Source organism: Trachemys scripta, chromosome 4 (assembly GCF_013100865.1).
Source record: "Trachemys scripta elegans isolate TJP31775 chromosome 4, CAS_Tse_1.0, whole genome shotgun sequence".
Lineage (NCBI taxonomy): Eukaryota > Metazoa > Chordata > Testudines > Emydidae > Trachemys > Trachemys scripta.
The window spans coordinates 75,427,612-75,446,356 of NC_048301.1; the positions used below are offsets into that span (position 1 = coordinate 75,427,612).

The following is an 18,745-nucleotide window of genomic DNA, read 5'->3' on the forward strand; positions in this document are numbered from 1 at the left end:
CTTCGCTCCAGAGATCTCCTATAACCCAACGTTGTCTCTCTCTCAAAAAAAAAACCCTGACAAAAATTTCATCAAAACTGCTAAGTCTTTGCTAAATGTTTCAGCTTCGATGAAACAAATGTTGATTAATTTAATCTAGTCGAAAGTATTCCGATCAGCTCAAACTATCATTTCCCTTTTTTCTCCCAGAAGGGGAACCTGACGCATAAAAAAGTTAAACCACAGTCCAGGGTTTTGTTCATAAACATAACTTTATTTTGTTCCAAGTATGTGCCCTTGTTGATTCAACAATGTCGTCTGGAGCTTCAGGTCCTCCACCGACCAAAAAAGATTGATATGGAAACACTCCACCTGACTTGTTTGCTCACAATTTCTGTTCTCTCTCCTTCTCAGCAGTTCAAGGTCTCTAAGGCTCAGAGAGATAGACTGCAACACTTGCACCTTATTCCGAGATGGGTAAAAATACAGCGAACAAAGAATTAGTAAAACAAAGACTCGGCTTCAGAGGGCTTCGAATATACAGACAGATATAAAACCTCTTATTTGGATTTTAACTGATTTAACCTCTTTTTGTCTTCTAACCAAAATGTAAACCATTTAGACTGTGGTCTTCTGCTGTTCCCATCCTCTTACTCATCCCCATCCCCCAACAGAAATAACAGTATAAAAAAGGCTTGATGTTCCTAAAACACTTTGTTTAACTAAGATTTTGTATTAAATCATGTTCCCTCCTCCCCACAAACTAACTTGAAGCTGGTAACACAGCAATATGGACTGGACGAGACTGGGTAAAGCATGAATTTCTGATGGGTGAAGAGCTGATTATAACTTTTTGCTATTTGGTGCAGGGATGTGCTTTGCATTTCCATTGACTTAAATGCTACAAAATGAAGGAAGTTATTGTTGGTGCTGGCGCCAATTTGAGCATTAAGAAAAACCTAATAATCCTGGAGTAGTTCGTGGACACATGGAAAGTTTCTTGGCTCAGTATTTACACACGTTTTAAATCATGGTTTGTGAAATGTATTTATTTCCCAAAGATAATCCTCCACCTGAAAAAACAAACTAAAAATCCCTTGATCCAAACCCCATTTCTTTCCAAGAGTTTTGTTAGAAATCTTGATTCCCCAATTTATCTTAGCACCCCTCATTAAAAGCAGAATAGTGAACAATGATTTTGTTTTCTTAAGAAAAAAGAAGCTGCTGCTGATCTTCATGGAGACCGTCGCTCTTTTTTCATGAGTAAATGACACTGGATGGTGCGGATTCGACTCTTTGCTGGTGCAAACTCAGGCTGGAGTTTTAATGTTGATTCATACCATCTCATGGCCTTTTCAAACTCCTCCTGTAAGGAAAGAAGATTGAAAAGGTCAGCTTTCAAAACAGCAAAAGCCACAACATATTCTATTCACTTCCTATCCTAAATGATTGTGCAGTGCTGCGGGGGGTCATTAAATGTGTGGTGTTCTACCCCAGAAGTAGTTGAAGTGATCTCTCTATTTTCCTCACCTACCTCTCAGGGATGTTGTGTGGTTTATGGCCCAATCCCACAGAGTGATGAGTGACAATTAAGTCAATGAGAGTGGAGCACGCTCAGCACCTCCCAGGATATGACCTTTGGGGTACAGCTACACTAGAATAAAAGGCCCATGGTCTGGCCATGGCTGGGCTGGGTCAGCTGACTTGGACTTGCAGGGCTAAATATTGCTGTGTAGACATTCAGGCTCAGGCTTGAGCCTGGGCTCTAGGACCCTCCCCCTTCACGGGGGTCCCAGAGCTCGGGCTCTACCCGGAGCTCAAATATCTAGAGAGCGATTTTAAAGTTCTGCAGCCTGAGCCAGTTGACCTGAGCCAGCCGTGGGCATTTCATTGCCGTGCAGACTTGCTCAATAAGTATTTGTAAAGCACTTTGAGATCCTTGATGAAAGGGGATATAATGCCTAGCACTGTAGCCTATTTTTCAAGATTTTTTTCTATCTCAGTTTTTTTTTTTTTTAAAAACACAAGTTGTATAGTTCATTGAAATGCAGTGCAGGTTAGCGCTTAGAGCAGGAGACTCAGAGTTAAGACTCCTAGGTCTTGCTCTGCCGTTGACTCAACAAGTGGTCTTGCTTAAGTCATACCCGTTCCATACCTCAGTGATTCTGTTTATACAATGGGGATAATACTCACTTCCCCGTGAGGTTAGGAAGCTTAATTAAATCAGTGTTTGTGAGGCTCTCTGAAATTTTTGGATAAAAGATGCCAAGTGTTATTTATAATAGTTACACAGACCAATCAACAAAGTATAGTTTTTCTGTGATTCACTCAAGGAGGAGCATTTGTTGTGGAATTACACGTAAGCAGCCCCAAACTAGTTTCTTATTGGAAAAGTGAGAAATTAACGAGCAGCATCTGATGTGAAGAACCAGAGACTTTTCCATTTTTAGCTGCTATTATTTACAGTTCTGTTAGTAACACACATAAGGATACTTTTATAGTGATTTGGTTTTACCCTGATGTCCCTTTAGTTTTATTTTCCACACAATTCTACAGTTTTGTGTAAGACTCAGTAGAATCTCCCAGTATTTTCTCCACTTGCCAGACAGCTAACATTTCCAAATTATACGGCAATTTGCTGGTTAAATCTAGTGTACGTCAACATTGTTAATGCTGTATTGGTAGCTAATATGACATTTTAGATACTTAGCTTACTGGGACAGATTCTGCTCCCAGAAACAGTAAAGTAATCCCAGTCACTCTGCTGGAGCTACTCTTTTTGATATATGTGTAACCTGACCCAGAAAGGGAATTTGTCTCCATGCTGCAGGTCCGAGGTACTGCCTGAACTGGTGCAAAAAAGGCCCCACACAGGGAACATCCCAAGTCCAGGAAGCCCTCTGCACTTGTTGCAGAACCAATTCTGCCAGCCCTGTCGTGTCCCCTGCCAAGAACCCCTAGGTCCAGGGGACATTTTAGAGGCAGGGAAAGGGTGTGTTGAGGATGGGAAAAGGCATGGTGGTATGTATTTTCAGAAGGTTAACTTTAAAAGGACACCAGCAACTCAATTTCACTTCTGTCTGACATGCTTTGCATAGTATTATCTCAAGAGATCACTCAGATTACTACAATATAAAGGGATAGAGGAAAAACAATATCTTTAGTTTGTTTCCACTGTGCATTTGGCAGCACTGTGTGCAGTTAGTGACACAATATATCTAATTATGTATATGTTCCACCCCCACCACAGTAGTACCTGACCACCCAGTCAATTTCCTCGGTTATGTGTGTGGGCCTTTAATACAGCAACAATGGAGAGTCAAAACATTTTAAAAAATTAAGAATATGTGACTAAGTCCTGAAAAATTGGCAGGGGCAATCAGAGGCAAGCGTAATACCTGAAAATACTTCCGACTCATTCGTTGATACTAACTAGATTTCAAGTTGATGGTCCCCCTTTTACCAGCCTGATTTCTTGGCACCAGCCCTGCTAGTTAATCAGAATCAAGTATACAACATAGGTCCAATGAGAAGTGGATAATCTAGGCGCATGAGAGACACTTGCTCCTTTTAATCAACAGGGTGAAAGATGTTGAAAGAAATATGTTTACAATGTGAGAGAGTTTAAACTCTACCAACTAGTGATCTTTGTGGGCTGATAAACTAGATATTGAAATTATGCCTCACTTGCGTTATCCACTTATTTTGTATTGTATTGTACCACTTGGGCCTATAGACTGCAAACTATTCAAGACAGGGACTCTTTGTTTGTCTCCAATTTTCCGGTGCAATGTAAACTTTTAGGACATTATTTAGAGGGGAGATTAAGCAGAATTATTTGCAGTTTGCTACTGTCATTACTAGGCCTCATAGCCATAGCATTGTGACACGAGACTATAAATACAGTAGCCATCCCAGTATTAAATGATCAGTGTAGATGTGGGAATAATTCAAAGAGCATATTTGAAAGAATATTCCTCCTTTCTGATCTTGCTCATCTCCACGTCCAGCCTCCTGCACCTCTAGCCTTGAAATTCTAAGCTTGCTCCTGGGCTCAAAGCTGCTTTACGCTGTATCTGGAGATGGGAGAAAATCTAGCAGCTGCTACTCACCATTGCAACATAGACATTAGCCAGTGTGAAATGATTAACCACAAAGTGCGGGGCTATTTCCACTGCCATGGTAGCCACGATGATGGCATCATTCCAAAGTTTTGCATTGTGGAAGATGTTCGCTAGGCTTATTAGTGGCACATCCTGAAAAGAGAAGAGCCAGAGGTATAAAGGGAGTGGGCAGTACAAGCTGCATTCTCTTGACCCTGAATCAGGGAGTTGGCAGGGGCTCTACCATCTCTTCCTTCCCACTGGGTTATTTCTTGGAGATGGGTTTTATTTCTCATGGGTTTAGACTTCAGAAGTACAAATCCAGACATCTGTAATATTTATATGTAATTACACACAAAAATCTACATTAACAGAACATTCATTATGGTTGCAAAGTCAAGCACTCAAAAGTTAAGAAATGCCAGTTTTAAGGTTGCCTGTGCAATTCTAATTTGGCCCCCTTGAGCATATGCATGATATAATCTTTAATTACATGATACCATACTATTTCCCCCCCACAGGATTCCTCTGGGGATAAATCAGTGTTGTGTAGTGAAGGAGACTGTAGGACCCCTGCCTTATATGTTGCAGAAGTTAGAAGGTGTGTAGTGATGAGGCAGGGGGATTTTGGGAAGAGAAAGGATGGTCTTATTGTTAACGCAGCTGAAGGCCGCCCTGGAGAACTGCCTTTGTCACAGAGTTCCTATGTGATGCTGGGAAAGTTGCATAAACCCAATTTTCACAGGTGGCCACTAATTGTTTATTCCTCATTTTCTGGGCACCTGATGGGGGTCTGATTTGCAGAAGAGCTGAGCACTCTCAATTGCAAATTAAATCAATGAGAGCTATGCTTTGAATACATAAATTGCTACATCATGCTAAGTACTCTGAAAAATCAGGCCCTAGACTTCTCATATTGGGCACCCAAAACTAATGGACACTTTTGACATTAGTCTCCCTTGTGTTTCCATTCCCGGTTGTTAAAATGGGGAGAGTACCACCTCACCTCACAGGGTGTTGTAAAAATAAATTCATTCATGTTTGTGAAGCACTCAGATACTATAGTGAAGAGTGCCACAGAAAAACCTAAAAGGAAATTCTGTAGTCAGAAAAGGGTTTGAATAATGTGCCGTAAATAAGGCATGGAGACACACATGAGGATAAAACAAAATATTGAATAGCTGTTCATTCAGTGCCAAGCCTCACAGAGTTTTCAAGCTGTTGGATTTCAACAAACCAAGCCCACATGTTTTCTGGAGACAGCTGCTCCTTCAAATAGGAAGACAAGTCCTGAGGTTGGAAAGCATTCTGGTATTGAGCAATGACATGAAATTGCTGGAGATTGGTCAGCACTGCAGGGCTGTGTTCTTGCCAAGTTGGCAGTGTGCTAACAACTGCCAATCATGTTACTCCAATCCCTCCCACAAAACACATTGCTAAGGGAACCAATTCTGAAGAGCCTTAGACAGTTCAATAAAAAGAAAGCGATAGGGAGATAAATAAAAAGAGTTGATAATAATAATATATGGAGATATACCTATCTTATACAACTGGAAGGGACCTTGAAAGGTCATTGAGTCCAGTCCCCTGCCTTCACTAGCAGGATCAAGTACTGTCCCTGACAGTTTTTTTTTTTTGTCCCAGATCCTTAAATGGCTCCCTCAAGGATTGAACTCACAACCCTGGGTTTAGAACAGCATAATGCATAATCTCCTAGTTCCAGTCTTCCTTTAAGAGATACAGGGCAAAGGAAGACTGAATTACAGAAGTGAAACAGATGCAGTAGAACTGAAATAGATACAGTGCTGTCAGGTGGACTGCACTTGGGACAGGGAAGCCAGGCATAAACTAAATTATCTCTTTCCACCCATGTGAATGTCATCACCACAGTATCTGACCACCGCACAAAAACATGTACATTCTCCCAATACCCCTGGAGGTAGGGAAGCACTCTAATCGCCATTTTACAGATGGGGAATAGAGGCACACAAAGATTAAGTGACTGGCCCAGGAAGTTTGTGGCAGAGCCAGCAACACATCCCAGATCTCCCAAATTGCAATCCAATGCCTTAATGACAAAACCATTCTTCCTTCTTTTCTCTTCAGTTCTAATCCCAGCTCTGCCATGGACTCACTGTGTAGCCTTGGCTAAGTCCCTTCTCCACTCTATGCCTCAGTTTCCATAACTGTAAAAAGAGGCTAATGACTATGATCAACCTCCCCAACAGAGGTAAAACTCTTTGTAGATTGAAAGTGCTATATAAGCATTAAGCACTCCTAGAACATATTAACTAATCCCTGGGTGGCAGAAACAACAAATTCCTGTTCCAGCATGCCCACATAAATTTAGCAACTAAGGCAACTCCATATGATCAAGGGATTCATGTATTTATTGATAGCCTGCCTGCCATTTATTACCGAGCATATCAGTCTTGAAGGACATTCACCTGCCCTTCCAGGATCAGGGGAGACTTATAACTGTATCTTCTGCAGGTGTGTAAAAATATATCCTACATTAAAGAGGTGATGAAAGCCTCAAGGACCTTCACTAGGACTGGCTAATATCCTAGGTCAATGCGTTGGCCAGGTGAGAGTGCATATGACATTTACACTAGCTGGGGGTTGCTGATGAGAGCTAACTGATGAGAACTCGTTATCTGGCTACAGATGAGCCACAAGGTGGGAAGAGCTGCCAGTATTTCATTTCAGCGGTGAGCAGTGTCGTACGTACCTTCATGTGATGCGGCGCGTAGTGCAAGGCCTGCCGCAGACAGTCTATTGCTTTCTTCCCTTGACCTTTCACCCTCCAGTAGAGAGCCGCCATGCTGGAGAGGACCCAGGAAGTCTGATTCTGAAAAAAACAATGCAGCAGGGGGGAAAGAATTACACAAACCTGTACAAAATATTCTCCCAGCCCCACCTCCTCCCTCTACACTCCATAACCAATGTTTTCCATTTAAAAATTAAACAATATACCTTTAGAAAAGGCAGCAAAAAAGTGTTTGTTACCTAATAATGAGATATACAAAACAGCAAGATTGCAAAGTCAAATGCCTGAAAATTAGGAAATGCCAAATTTATGGTTGCTTCTGCAACTTTCATTGTGACCTGTTGTGCATCCATCTTATGCACTCTTGAGCACGAGTCCTATGGAAAAATAGTATGTAATTTAGGACTGTAACAATGTATCTGCACCAGCAGGCCAAATCAATGTTGAATGGACAACCTGAATTCTGGCATTTCACAATTTCCGAGTGCTTGACTCTGCAACCTAAAGAAAGAAGAGTTACTTACTCTAGAGTAAGTATGGTCCTTTCAGACGTCTTGTCCACATGGATTCTACTCTTGGCATGCCTACGATCCATGCATGTAAGATTGAATTCTCCTAGCCAGCCGTGTTTGTTTGGACTACACCTGCACCCTAGTTGTCATTATGCCTCCCCACCCCCCCCCCCAGCTGAAGGCACAAAAGAAAGAACAGGCCCAACTGTCCACCTGTTCCTTCACCAATACAGGATCCCAAAGGAGTAGGACTCCATAGTTGTGGGGAAGAAGATGGGTCATGGAATCCATATGTATTACATCTTAAAGAACCATAGTTACTGTAGGGTAGATAATTGAGTGACTGTCCACATAGATTTCACTCTTGGTAACTAACAAGCAGCTATCTGGCTGCTTGGAGATGGCTAGTCGGAGTCCTACTTAAACAAAGATGTCAGGACAGCCCTACCAAAGTGGGCATCTGATCTAGAAGCCTCTACCAAAGAGTAGTGGACCATTATGGAACAAAGTCTAGGTTGTTTCAGAGCTAGTAGATAGTCTAGTATTGCTGAAATGAGTGATGTCAAGACAGACCATTGATGCTGAGATGCCCAAATAGGAAACCTTTTCCATTAACTTTATAAATCAGCCTGGTTTAGTGTTTCCCGCTTTGGAGCAGAATGTTCTGAATTTCACCTGATCAACTTCTTTTGGTGGATGTCAGTCAGACAGCAGATGTAATAAAACTGGGTTCAGGTATAAAATCTGAACATTGTTTTATGACTGACTGACTGACACACACACACACACACTATTAACTCAATAGCAGTCTTGCAGTGTTTGGATAAGTTATTTGGCTAAGGAAGAAAACTAGCTGATGGACGATCTGTGTTCTATGTTTAACCCAGCCATAGTCTTAGTGAGAGGCCTGTGGGAGATCAAAGGCCAAATTCCTGGTTCCCTTATTTGGGTGAAGCTCATTGGATTCAGTGGGAGTTGTAGCTGTGTAAGAGAGGAGAATCTGGACATTAATCTCTGTATATTTTAGTATCCTCAGCTTTAAAACAGACACAACAGCACTGTCCCTATTTGGCAGGGGTGCCATAAGGCTACATTTATTAATGTTTTCAAAGTACTTCAAGATCCTCAGATGGAAGCCAGTGAAGAAGAATGAAGTATCACAATCAATGCTGCCCAGCACAGGGATGATATTATATGGGTGGGATACCAAAGAACTTTACAAATGTTATTTTATTAAAGAGATACGCACAGAGATCTGACTGCTTCACCTCACATTATATAACCACAGAATGTGGGTCAGAGAAAGGCTTACAAGCAATTGCAGGTACTGCATAGAGAGATAGAACTCTCTTTAAACTATCATCCAATATCACCATGGTCCTAGACTGAGTTTCTGGACAGATAGCCCTGAGGGCTGGATTGTCAGGCAAGTAAAGTACAAGACACGATAAGACCCCGTTGCAATTTTGTCCGTCACACACACAAACCTTTTCCAAAACTTTGGCTATTCGAGTTCCGACTTGTTCTAATGACTGTGGTGAATACTGGTCTTTGCCAAGATTCTGTAATACCTAGGGAGGAGGAAAAGGCAGGTGCTTAGAGAGTGGAAATTGACAAGATGAAATCAAGGAAACACAGATAAGTAAATGGCTTCTTAAAATCTGATTCTGTCTCCCAGCAAAGACCGGATCCCTCCCCTAAGAAGGACTCTGTGTTGCCTGCATATCTGGGGGCTTTTGTGTACAGTACAAATGCACTAGCTGGCAATGAGAACATGGCCCCTGAAGTACAATACTGAAATGTTGAAAACATGACAAGAGATGGATTCAACATTTTGTGATCTGCTCAACATATATGGTAAATTTTTCTTTACATAACTTTGTTATTGGCAAAAGATCCCAGACTGACAACTCTAGCGACTGTTTAGCCACAGAATAGGTATAGCCTTGGTGGCAGTCACTAGACAAATTTCCTCTCCAGTGTGCATTAGAGGGACAACTTCTATGAGTGAGAAGGCAGTTCACTGTCCAGGGACCATTTGATTCTCGTCTCTTTTGTTTAGAAAGCAAAAAGGGGAATTGATAATATGGTCTTTGATCTACTAAAAAATGAAGTGAGATCATCATAGGCTGCTGAATACCCATTATTTGATAGTAAGTACATTCATTAGTACCCATGAGCAGTGAATCAGTGAGGAAAGGTTTGTTAGTGTATTACAAATGCGCGGAACCATCCCATCCTTGACATAAACCTCATGGTCTCTTGATCCTTAAAATCTCGGATAGCCTTCAAACAGCAATGTTAAGACAGAGGTGTACCTCTTTCAGCTGACTCTCTCCAGTGTAATGCAGGCTAGCCCGATTGGAGACCCCTTGCAGATGGTCCAAGGTGTGCATACTGGCAGGTAGATTGGGGCTGCAAAGGGGCTCCATGGCTGGTTCTTGCAGCTGTGTGGCAAAATCGATGTGCTCTGTAATGCTAGAAAGGAAGAAAAACAAGTTCTAAGTCATACACAGACCCTTCTGGTCAGGAGAGGGAGGAGTCAATTAACAAAAACAGCTTATGTAGCAGGTAAGAACAGGAGGAATTTGACCTTCACTTTGTAGACAAAATTCTAAAACAGCAGACTTCTTTGCTAACCCATTCTAGCTCATACTTGTCTGTCTTATTAGACTGCATAACTGAATGGCATTATTGAACCATCTTCTGTTGGCGAGACAGAGCTCTTCTTCAGGAGTGGCCGTTAACCACAAGCTAGTTTCCTTACAGCAGCAGAGTTATATATATAGAGGTCACCAAGGATAGAGGCATATCGGTAGTTTTTCCATTAGCACTTCATACACGTATGATTATACAGATCATGCAACCCCCCCACCCACCGCACCCCCAACCTGGCTCAGTGTTTACATTAGTTAGAGCAGGTTTCCAAATCCAAGACAGCTCACCCTCCTCTGTCTGACTAACCAATAGGTTTTATATTCTCTTCTGTGAAGGATGCAAATATGAAGGGGACTTGCAATATTACAGCATGGGCTAGAAAGGAAGGGAGGGAGATAGTCTATTTATTTTGACTTAACAGTCCGTACAAGGAAAAGCCACCCAACAACAGAACACAACAAAAATTAAACTAACCAATATGTAAATAAAAAAAAACAAAATATACCCATGCAAACCCACAGCCCTTCCCCAAAGCCCTAGCAAATAGATGGCCTTTGCAGCAATCCCTGAACGTCAACAGATTCAGACCAAGGTGGGTATCAAGTTCCAGAATTGAAAGGCCCTGCCGGAGAATGACCTGCTGACAGCCTCTCTCTTATATCATTGGGATCTAACTCAGCACTTCCATTGACCGCAACTACAACACTATAGCTCACAGGCAGCACTCTCTCAGTCCTTAAACACCATCTGGAAACCAGCAGGCAGCCCAAGTAAACCTGGGAGCATTGGTGTCATGCTCACAAGATACTGTGTGTAACAAACAGGCTGCACAAGAATGGATTTAAGGAGGAGCTCCATGTAAATTGAGGTGACAGTCAGTGACAACAGAACATGATCTGTATTTGAGAGAAAAGGTCCTTGCCAAGTACAGATAGAAAATAGCCGCCCTGTTCATTGCTGCTATAGGACCATCTGAAACAACTGAGGATCTACCACTACCCCTAAACTGCAAACGTGAGTGGCCCATGGGGACAGACACCCTCAAATCAAAGAACAAAGGGGCTGTCACAGTCCCCAGCCCTGCTGTTGGCTCCATGTTAAAGACTCACCTCCCTGGGTAGAGTATCAGAGGTGGTATCAAGATTGGCTGAAGCCATAGTAGAGTTGCCATTTGCTTTAGCAGGCCACTAAGATGTTTGGCATATGTACATAAAAAGACCATACAGCCACCCTACCCCGATTACTTGATTACGTTCACACGCATGATACTCACTCAATATTTTTAGCAGAAACAGCTAGCCATGTGCTGGCTACAGTAGTGAACTCCACCCTGCGGAGTTTCAAACACTCATCAGGACTTGGCCAGCCCAGGCTGCGATAGTCACGCCTTTTCCCTAGAAAGAAGCAGGCAATATCTTAAAAAAAAAAAAAAAACAAGCTACGAAGATTCATTTTTAAAGATTTATAAAGGATCAGATTTACACAGCACTTTACACATGTAGAGGCATGTGAGGTATTCCCTGCCTCAAAGAGCTAAGGCCCCATCCTGCAATTGGATCCCTGTGAAAAGAGCTCCACACCTGTGTGGAACACAGAAGTCTGCCTATGGTGATCTGATTGCAGGATCCGAGCCTAAACAGGATATGGCAGGCTGCAATGTGTATGTTTAAAAACCTTTTTATTAATACCTTTCCACATCTGTAGTTTAAGAATAATTACTCTCTGGGTTACACACAAAAAAAGCAACGTGTTACCTGCATTTCTGCACTTTTTCTTGAGGTAAATTATTAAATAGAAAATATTACCAAGGAGGTGCTGAGCTTTCCTTGTCAGTCCTGCAACTACTTCCAGAACCAATGCAAATTTTTTTTGATTATAATAGCCTCTGTTCGTCTTGTTTCAGGGTGAGATGGAATAATGTCAATATTTTTCAGGGAATAACATTATTATTGATCATGATGAATGATAACATTTACAGAGTCTTGCTTGTGGATCTAAGAGTACTTTAGAAACCATTAAGAAATTAAATCTCAGAGCTCCCCGTTAAGTAAATATTATTCTTCCCATTTTACAGATGAGTAAACTGAGGCAGGGAGCTACTTTGTCCATGGTTATGCAGAAGATCAGTGACAAAGTAAGGAATAAGACCAATGGGCCAAAACCCACTGAAGTCTTTCCACTGACTTCAGTGCGTTTTGGATCAGGCCCTAAGATTTCAGATTTCCTGTTTTAAACACCAGTCAATACTGTCTCTCACATGGCAGTTTCAAAACAAGTGGAGTGTATAAGCAGAAAAGTATTTTAGCAGCTCAGCAAGAGGCTAACTATGCTGGCCCTATATGGTTCTAACTATTACAGTGCTTAATAACATCAACAATACTATGTAGAAAAAAAAAAAAAGCAAGCAAAGAGCTAAATAGGCAGCATTTCAAGATCTATTTCTAGTTACTTGATTTTCTTTCGCCATTTGGATCCAAATCTTACCGCCTACCCCTGCATGAAAGTGCTTTCCCTTTTTGCAAAATTAAAATAAATCTATTACATCAACTCATAGAAAACACTTTGATTAGAGACCTGTTAAAGGAAGTTGTACTTGGTGCGTCACTGGGAAAATTCATGCCAGGGTAATCATTTCTTAGCATGTCAATACTGTGGAATGCATTTCACTCTTAAGTATTCAGTAGTTCACATGGACATTTCTGAGCCCCCCTGCTGGTGGTGATCATCTCACTGAGGAATGATAATATATAACAAGAGAAAGGATGGTCTGCTGGTTAGGGAGCTAGCCTGGGATGTGGGACATCTGAGCTTATTTCCCTGATCTAGCACAGATTCCTTCATGACCTTGGGCATGTCACTTTGCCTCTCGGTGCTTCAGCTCTCCAACTGTAAAATGAGGATAAATAGTATTTCCTTACCTCACAGGCGTATTGAGAGGATAAATATATTAAAGAATATGAGATGCTCAGATACTACAGTAACGGACACCATACAAATACCTAAGACCGAGATAGCTAGATAATATTTGTGAGCTCAGCATTATGGGGGAGTGTAAGGTCACAGGTACGATCCAAATTTCCAACCTGCTTAGCCTCAAGTAATCTTTACTGTTTGAATATTAAACAAATCCAAGTCTTCCAACTGCTAAAATGGGAGCTTATTAAAAGGTGCATAGTAGAGCCTTCAAGGTGGCCTCCTAAGTCACAAGGTCAAATCCACCCCAATTGGTCAAAATCAAAAAGTTTCCCTGAGCTAATGGCTCATTGACAGGACATGGTCCAGGCATGTCGGTTTCATAGTGAACAGTACACTATGGAGTGATGTGGCCAACGTCATGTCCAACTGCTTTGACTGTCCTAGTCCAATGGATCAGGTACCCATTTTGCAGCTGGGTGAACTGGAGGTGGCCTTTAAGTCTGAGATTGAATTAGACTCAAACCCACAACCTTCAGGATTGTAGCTGAGCACCTTACCCACTCGGCCATCCCACCTTTCAACTGGTCACTGACTAAAATTTGTTGCAATAAAGTAGCCCTTTGCTTGAAAAAAAAAATATGTCTAGCATCAACTCTGCAAATTTCCCAAGTACAACACTCTAGACTCCATGTCTGCTGAAATCCTCCCCATACCTTCACTTCATCTCATCTTGACTATTTGAACTCTCTCCTCTATGGCATCCCAGGCTCCAGGCGCTTCCGATTCCAGCATGTGCAGAATACCACTGATGCCTCCTGTGGTGGAGGCACACCTTCACACTTGGGTCAAGCCTATCTTACAGATCTTGCTTCTTTCTATTTTCCTCCTGCATTCCCTCTCTGCTCCCTAGCACAACTTTAATCTCTCTCTTCACCTTACTTCACCTCAGTTGGTGCAACAGTCTTCTCTTCTGCAATTCCTACCATCTGGAACAGATGTCTAGTCATTGTTTCAGGCCATCACCAAAGAAAACACAGTAAAAATAAAAGCTCAGTAGTACTTTGTGACTGGGACCACATTTGGTTTTTGTCTCAGAATGTAAAGTCCTTGGGGCAGGGATTGTTCATTATATCAAATGTATCTCATACTGTGTCTGTCACCGGGGTATCTGAACATACAAAAATGCTGTGCACTTCAATGACACCAGGTAAATACTACTACTACTACTACCACTACCACCACCACCACCTCCTCCACCACCTCATTATCTCTCTGGCTTCCTTCAGATATTGCCCCAAAACATCTTTCCTCCCTTGCTTTTTCTCCTCTCAATTTCTCTCTATTATTTTTCATTTTACCCCCAAAAGTGTGTTGGGAAACAGCTGAGGTGAAAGATGTTATATAAAACACAACTGTACTCTAGAAATAGGGGCTCCTAGGAGAATTTTAATGGGATAGAATTCTAATTGTGCCACTTATTCATATAGACCGAAATATACCTCTGTAATCTCACTATTATCCATTTGATGTATTAATACAATGGAATGTGAGGCACTGAGGGATTTGCTTTCCCTGAAAACAATAATTTACCTGGTGGTCCAGGGGAGGGTATCTTTGGGCCACTGATCTCCAGTGCCATTTGGTAAAGGTTTTCATCTTCTACATTAACCCCTTCCTCTCCATTTCTCCCAGGGGGCTCCTGAAGATCCAAGCTTTCTGCTTTTGGTTTCTTTAAACGTTTGACCTGGAATGTGATCTGTAAAAGAATAACATTGGTAGGGGTAACTGTGACAAATTATACCATATTGCACACATGAATCCTCTAATGTATTTCATTTGTGTATGTGAGAGAGAAAGTCCATTTAATTGCTACAGAACTGGAACACTTTACTTTTTGTTCTGTTCATAGCACCGTCAAAATGGACATCAGGTATCTTCACACTAACTAGACCTTTCAGTTAATATTGTACCCTTCCTTTTATATTAATTTGCCATTGGGGGTAAAAGTCCAAGGCCAGTTAAAGCAGAATAGCATTTTATTTTTTATTTTTTTGAATGCATCAAGGTAGATTTTTTTTTAAAAAAAAGACAATTGTTTATTCATGTTTTTCATGTTGTTGTCATGGTCCCAGGGTATGAGAGAGACAGGGGTGAAAATCTTTTATTGGACCAACTTCTGTTTGTGAAAGAGACAAGCTTTCACATTCCACAGAGCTCTTCATGAGGTCAGAAAAAGACCTAAAGAAGAGTTTTGTGGAGCTCAAAAGCTGCTCTCTCATCACAGTAATAGCTCTAATAAAAGTTACTTCAGCTGCCATGTCTCTCTAAATTTATGAATGTATTTATCAGAATGAATTCAGGTCTGGTAAGTGCCAGATCTGAGAGCAAAGGAGAATGAAATCCTTTGCCTGCACAATGCAGTGCAAATTTCATTCCCATTCACCAGCAGTGAGACTCAACCATTGCCTAGGAGGGCCTGGACTGCCCCAAAGATAAGAGGTGTACTCAGGCTCCATGGTTCATTCAATACTTGGCCTCTTTGCTACCAATAAAGATGTCAATTAGTAACAATGCTGGTGGCAGTTTTGTCTGTTAGGAGGTGAACTGAAACTACCAACTTATTTCTCACAGGCCATCAACCAGCTCTCAGGTGGTCATGTTTTTTGGTCATTTATGACCCAGGAAAGACCGGTGACCTAGAGTTTAAAGACTCTGAATGCCAGGCTGAACTGGTCAACCTCCCTTCAAGCCATCATTGTTGCAGTCATGGTTAATTAGGATCTGACTTATGAATGCTACTAAACTATATCTTGCAAATGAGTGCTCTTACCCATTCAGCTTCATCATCATCTCCACAATCTCCAAAACAGGAGCTAGCCAGTCCATCCTGAGAACCCGTCTTTAGAACCCGGATTCCTTGCAAGTCCATCCGACGACCTTTCACCTCCAGTGCCCCCTCAAAGGCTTCGAGAGACCAGGAATTTTCAAACTCGTCCACCAAGGCCAACATCTCTTCAGACATCTGAGCATCTCCCAAACTCTCCACCCCTTCTGAGTCATTGCTTTCTGCAACAACTGTGTCTGAAATTAAATGTCAATAAATGTCACCAAAATTATTTGTTACAATAGTACCCAAAGGCAGTACAAAGGTATATTTCTGTTCTATGCCTCAAGTCTTCTACCTGTGCAAATATAATGTAGACCATCTAAGACCTTTAATTAAAAAAAGTAAACACCATGGATAATTCAAGAAAGGAACTTCCTACAATTTTTAAAAATCACCATTTCCACTTGCTGAGAGCTAGAAAACTGATTTACTTCAAACACCCTGGCTTGTTAAAGTTCTTCAAAACTGTTGAGTTACCCAGGTTGATTTGTTATTATAGGGCTGCTCATGAAAGCTGGATTGATGACAATATTTTGTTTTAATAACAGAACTGAAATATTTCATTTGACTAAATTCCCTTCCTCGCCATGAAGGCATGCATTCACACAAAGGACTCTGCAAAGTGACATAAGCAAACAAGGCTTAGGTGAAATTTAGACCTTGCTATGACCATGACAGTTGTGCTCGCAGTACCAACTTCTCATTTATTTTTTCAAAATCAGATGTATTGAATAGGAAGATCACTGCTCACTCACTGTGCATCACAAATGGACAGAAGCTATTGGAAAGTCTTTATGAAAATATAAGTCTTCCCATAATGATGCTTCATCAATTGCTGATTCAAAAGTGGGCAACTCTAGATCAATTCTCATTCTTCTTCTTCCCCCAGGTCCATGACAATTCTTTGTTTCAGTGGGAAGACAGACAGCTGCTTCTCTGTAGCTTTCTGAGCTTGAGCATTGACATGGAGTAAACCTCTCCATTTCCTGATCTTACCAACTCTGTCTTCCTCTTTCCACTTTTATCTAGTACAGCTGATTCAGGAATTATCCAGGTGCAAATGAGGTGGGTATACAAATCAACAGTGTCTTCTAGGAAATAGTATCCTTAAATCTGGACCATATCCTACTCTCTGGGCTTTTACTTGTAACCTAATGCTTTTTGCTGTTAGGCTTGAGGAAGAAAAGTAGTGAACAGAATATGATCAGTTTTAAAGGTTATGTATTTCTCTTCCTCTCTCTCTCTGTAAAACTGTTAACAGGAATAAGGAGACGAAATAAAAAAAGTTTTCAAATGCTACAGAGTAAAACCTTATCTATTTCAGCAGTTTACCTCATTACTACTGTGTTTCATTAGGGAAAGTAAAGGGAGGAAAACTCACCAGGATTGCTGTCTGAGGTGCTCAAAATCTGAAGGGTGTTAAATATTAATGCACACAATTCTCTAACTTTTGTGTCATGCAGGGGATTGCTTTAAGGCCCTATACAGTATACCCCTAGTAAAACTCGCATTAAAGAGGCAGAATGTGTCAAAGATTTTTTTAAATCTATTTTAAAAACTTTATAACTTCTTAAAGGTTTCATTATTATTTCACTTTGGGAGGAGCAGCAGTTCGAGAAACAAGTCATATTTCAGTAAGTGAGAATACTGTACACAGGCTCTGGTTTTGCTCACACAAACTAAAAGAAACCGGTCACTTGAGAGGTAAAAGAAACTCAGTCATAGCCTTGGTCTGCAGCACCTTTAATTTGTCTGCTATTTGGGAAGGACTTGAAAGATCAAATAAGAAATCAACTAAATTAAGAAATAGCCTTTCTTCTGTCTTGTCATAGGTGTTTCATCCTTGAGGCAAGCAAAACTGGAGAGCACACCTATAGGAAGGAAAACAGCTTTTCTGAAAAGGAAGACAGGCTTGAAGTGTAGAAAGTGGCTCATTGTCCAAGCATGCACCGAAATTCCAAGGCTGACTTACTTTCCAGTCTCAGGGAGGAAGAGTCTCCTGTTGAACTCTGAACAAAGGCTTCTGGATCTTCTTCTATATCTCCCTCAGAGTTTTCTTCCTCAGCTCTTATTACAGACTTTTGGGGGTCACCAAAGTACTTCTGCTTGTCATGGCTGCCATCAGGGTTTCTCTCATGACAGTGGCCTGTAAAAAACAGAGAAAGATACACACACATTATAAAACAGCTTCCTCTGGACACATCATCTAATACAAACCCTGAATTATTAAGGTGCAGAAGCAACAATTCAGAGATGACATTCCACCCATTTCCTTCTTCTCCTACATAGAGACAAATAAGCCTATCCTACAAGGTACCCCAACTCAATGAGACTTTAGTGGGAGTGCAGAGTGCTAAGCACTTTGCTAGATCAGGCCACTAAAAGTTACAGAATACAAGACTCTCAGATGCTTAATCTACTCTGATTTTCTCTTTCGTTAGTAGCCCAGTTTCTTCTCCTGGAAGATTACTAGAGCAACTAGTACCTGGGGGAAAAAACACTGGGTGCTAACTTGGATGTATATTTCTGAAGCACCATTTAGTCACGTTATTACTATTAACATAAGCCAAAATCATAAATTCATTAAGTTGAGAATTTAACTCAAAATTCAGAACTCCTTGGTGTCGGCATACAGATTTGGAAGCACAGAACTCATTGAAGACACAAAAGGACTACACAAAATGTCTGGGAGAAATTTCACAAAAAATCAGACCCAGAAGGAAAGACAGTAATGAGCATAGACAGAGCAATGTATCCATTTATCCTGCACTATGATTATACTGCTCTCTTGACATTCTTAGATAAAACCCCAAAGTAAACAAACAATGGGATTAAATCTTAAAGTCTGAAAAATAGCCTGAAATAAAGAGTAGCCACTTAAGAATCAACCACAAACTTGTAACAGCATTTTCAATGTCTA

The 18,745-nt window shown here is 41.1% G+C and overlaps 1 protein-coding gene across 3 annotated transcripts in view; it reads right to left on the bottom strand.

Annotated features, from left to right (window-relative positions):
* Nucleotides 1-232: 232 nt before the first annotated feature.
* The window catches only part of TTC17 (tetratricopeptide repeat domain 17), an 85,779-nt gene continuing 67,266 nt past the window's right edge, over nt 233-18,745 (bottom strand). For all 3 annotated transcript variants that reach the window (XM_034769634.1, XM_034769633.1, XM_034769632.1), the window contains 9 exons: nt 17,798-17,971; nt 15,769-16,019; nt 14,529-14,694; nt 11,296-11,416; nt 9,683-9,842; nt 8,852-8,935; nt 6,814-6,933; nt 4,092-4,235; nt 233-1,345 (listed from right to left, as the gene is read on the bottom strand). In XM_034769634.1, the coding sequence (XP_034625525.1) occupies nt 1,214-1,345; nt 4,092-4,235; nt 6,814-6,933; nt 8,852-8,935; nt 9,683-9,842; nt 11,296-11,416; nt 14,529-14,694; nt 15,769-16,019; nt 17,798-17,971 (1,352 nt within the window). In that variant the 3' untranslated portion in view covers nt 233-1,213. The remainder of the gene's footprint in view (nt 1,346-4,091; nt 4,236-6,813; nt 6,934-8,851; nt 8,936-9,682; nt 9,843-11,295; nt 11,417-14,528; nt 14,695-15,768; nt 16,020-17,797; nt 17,972-18,745) is intronic.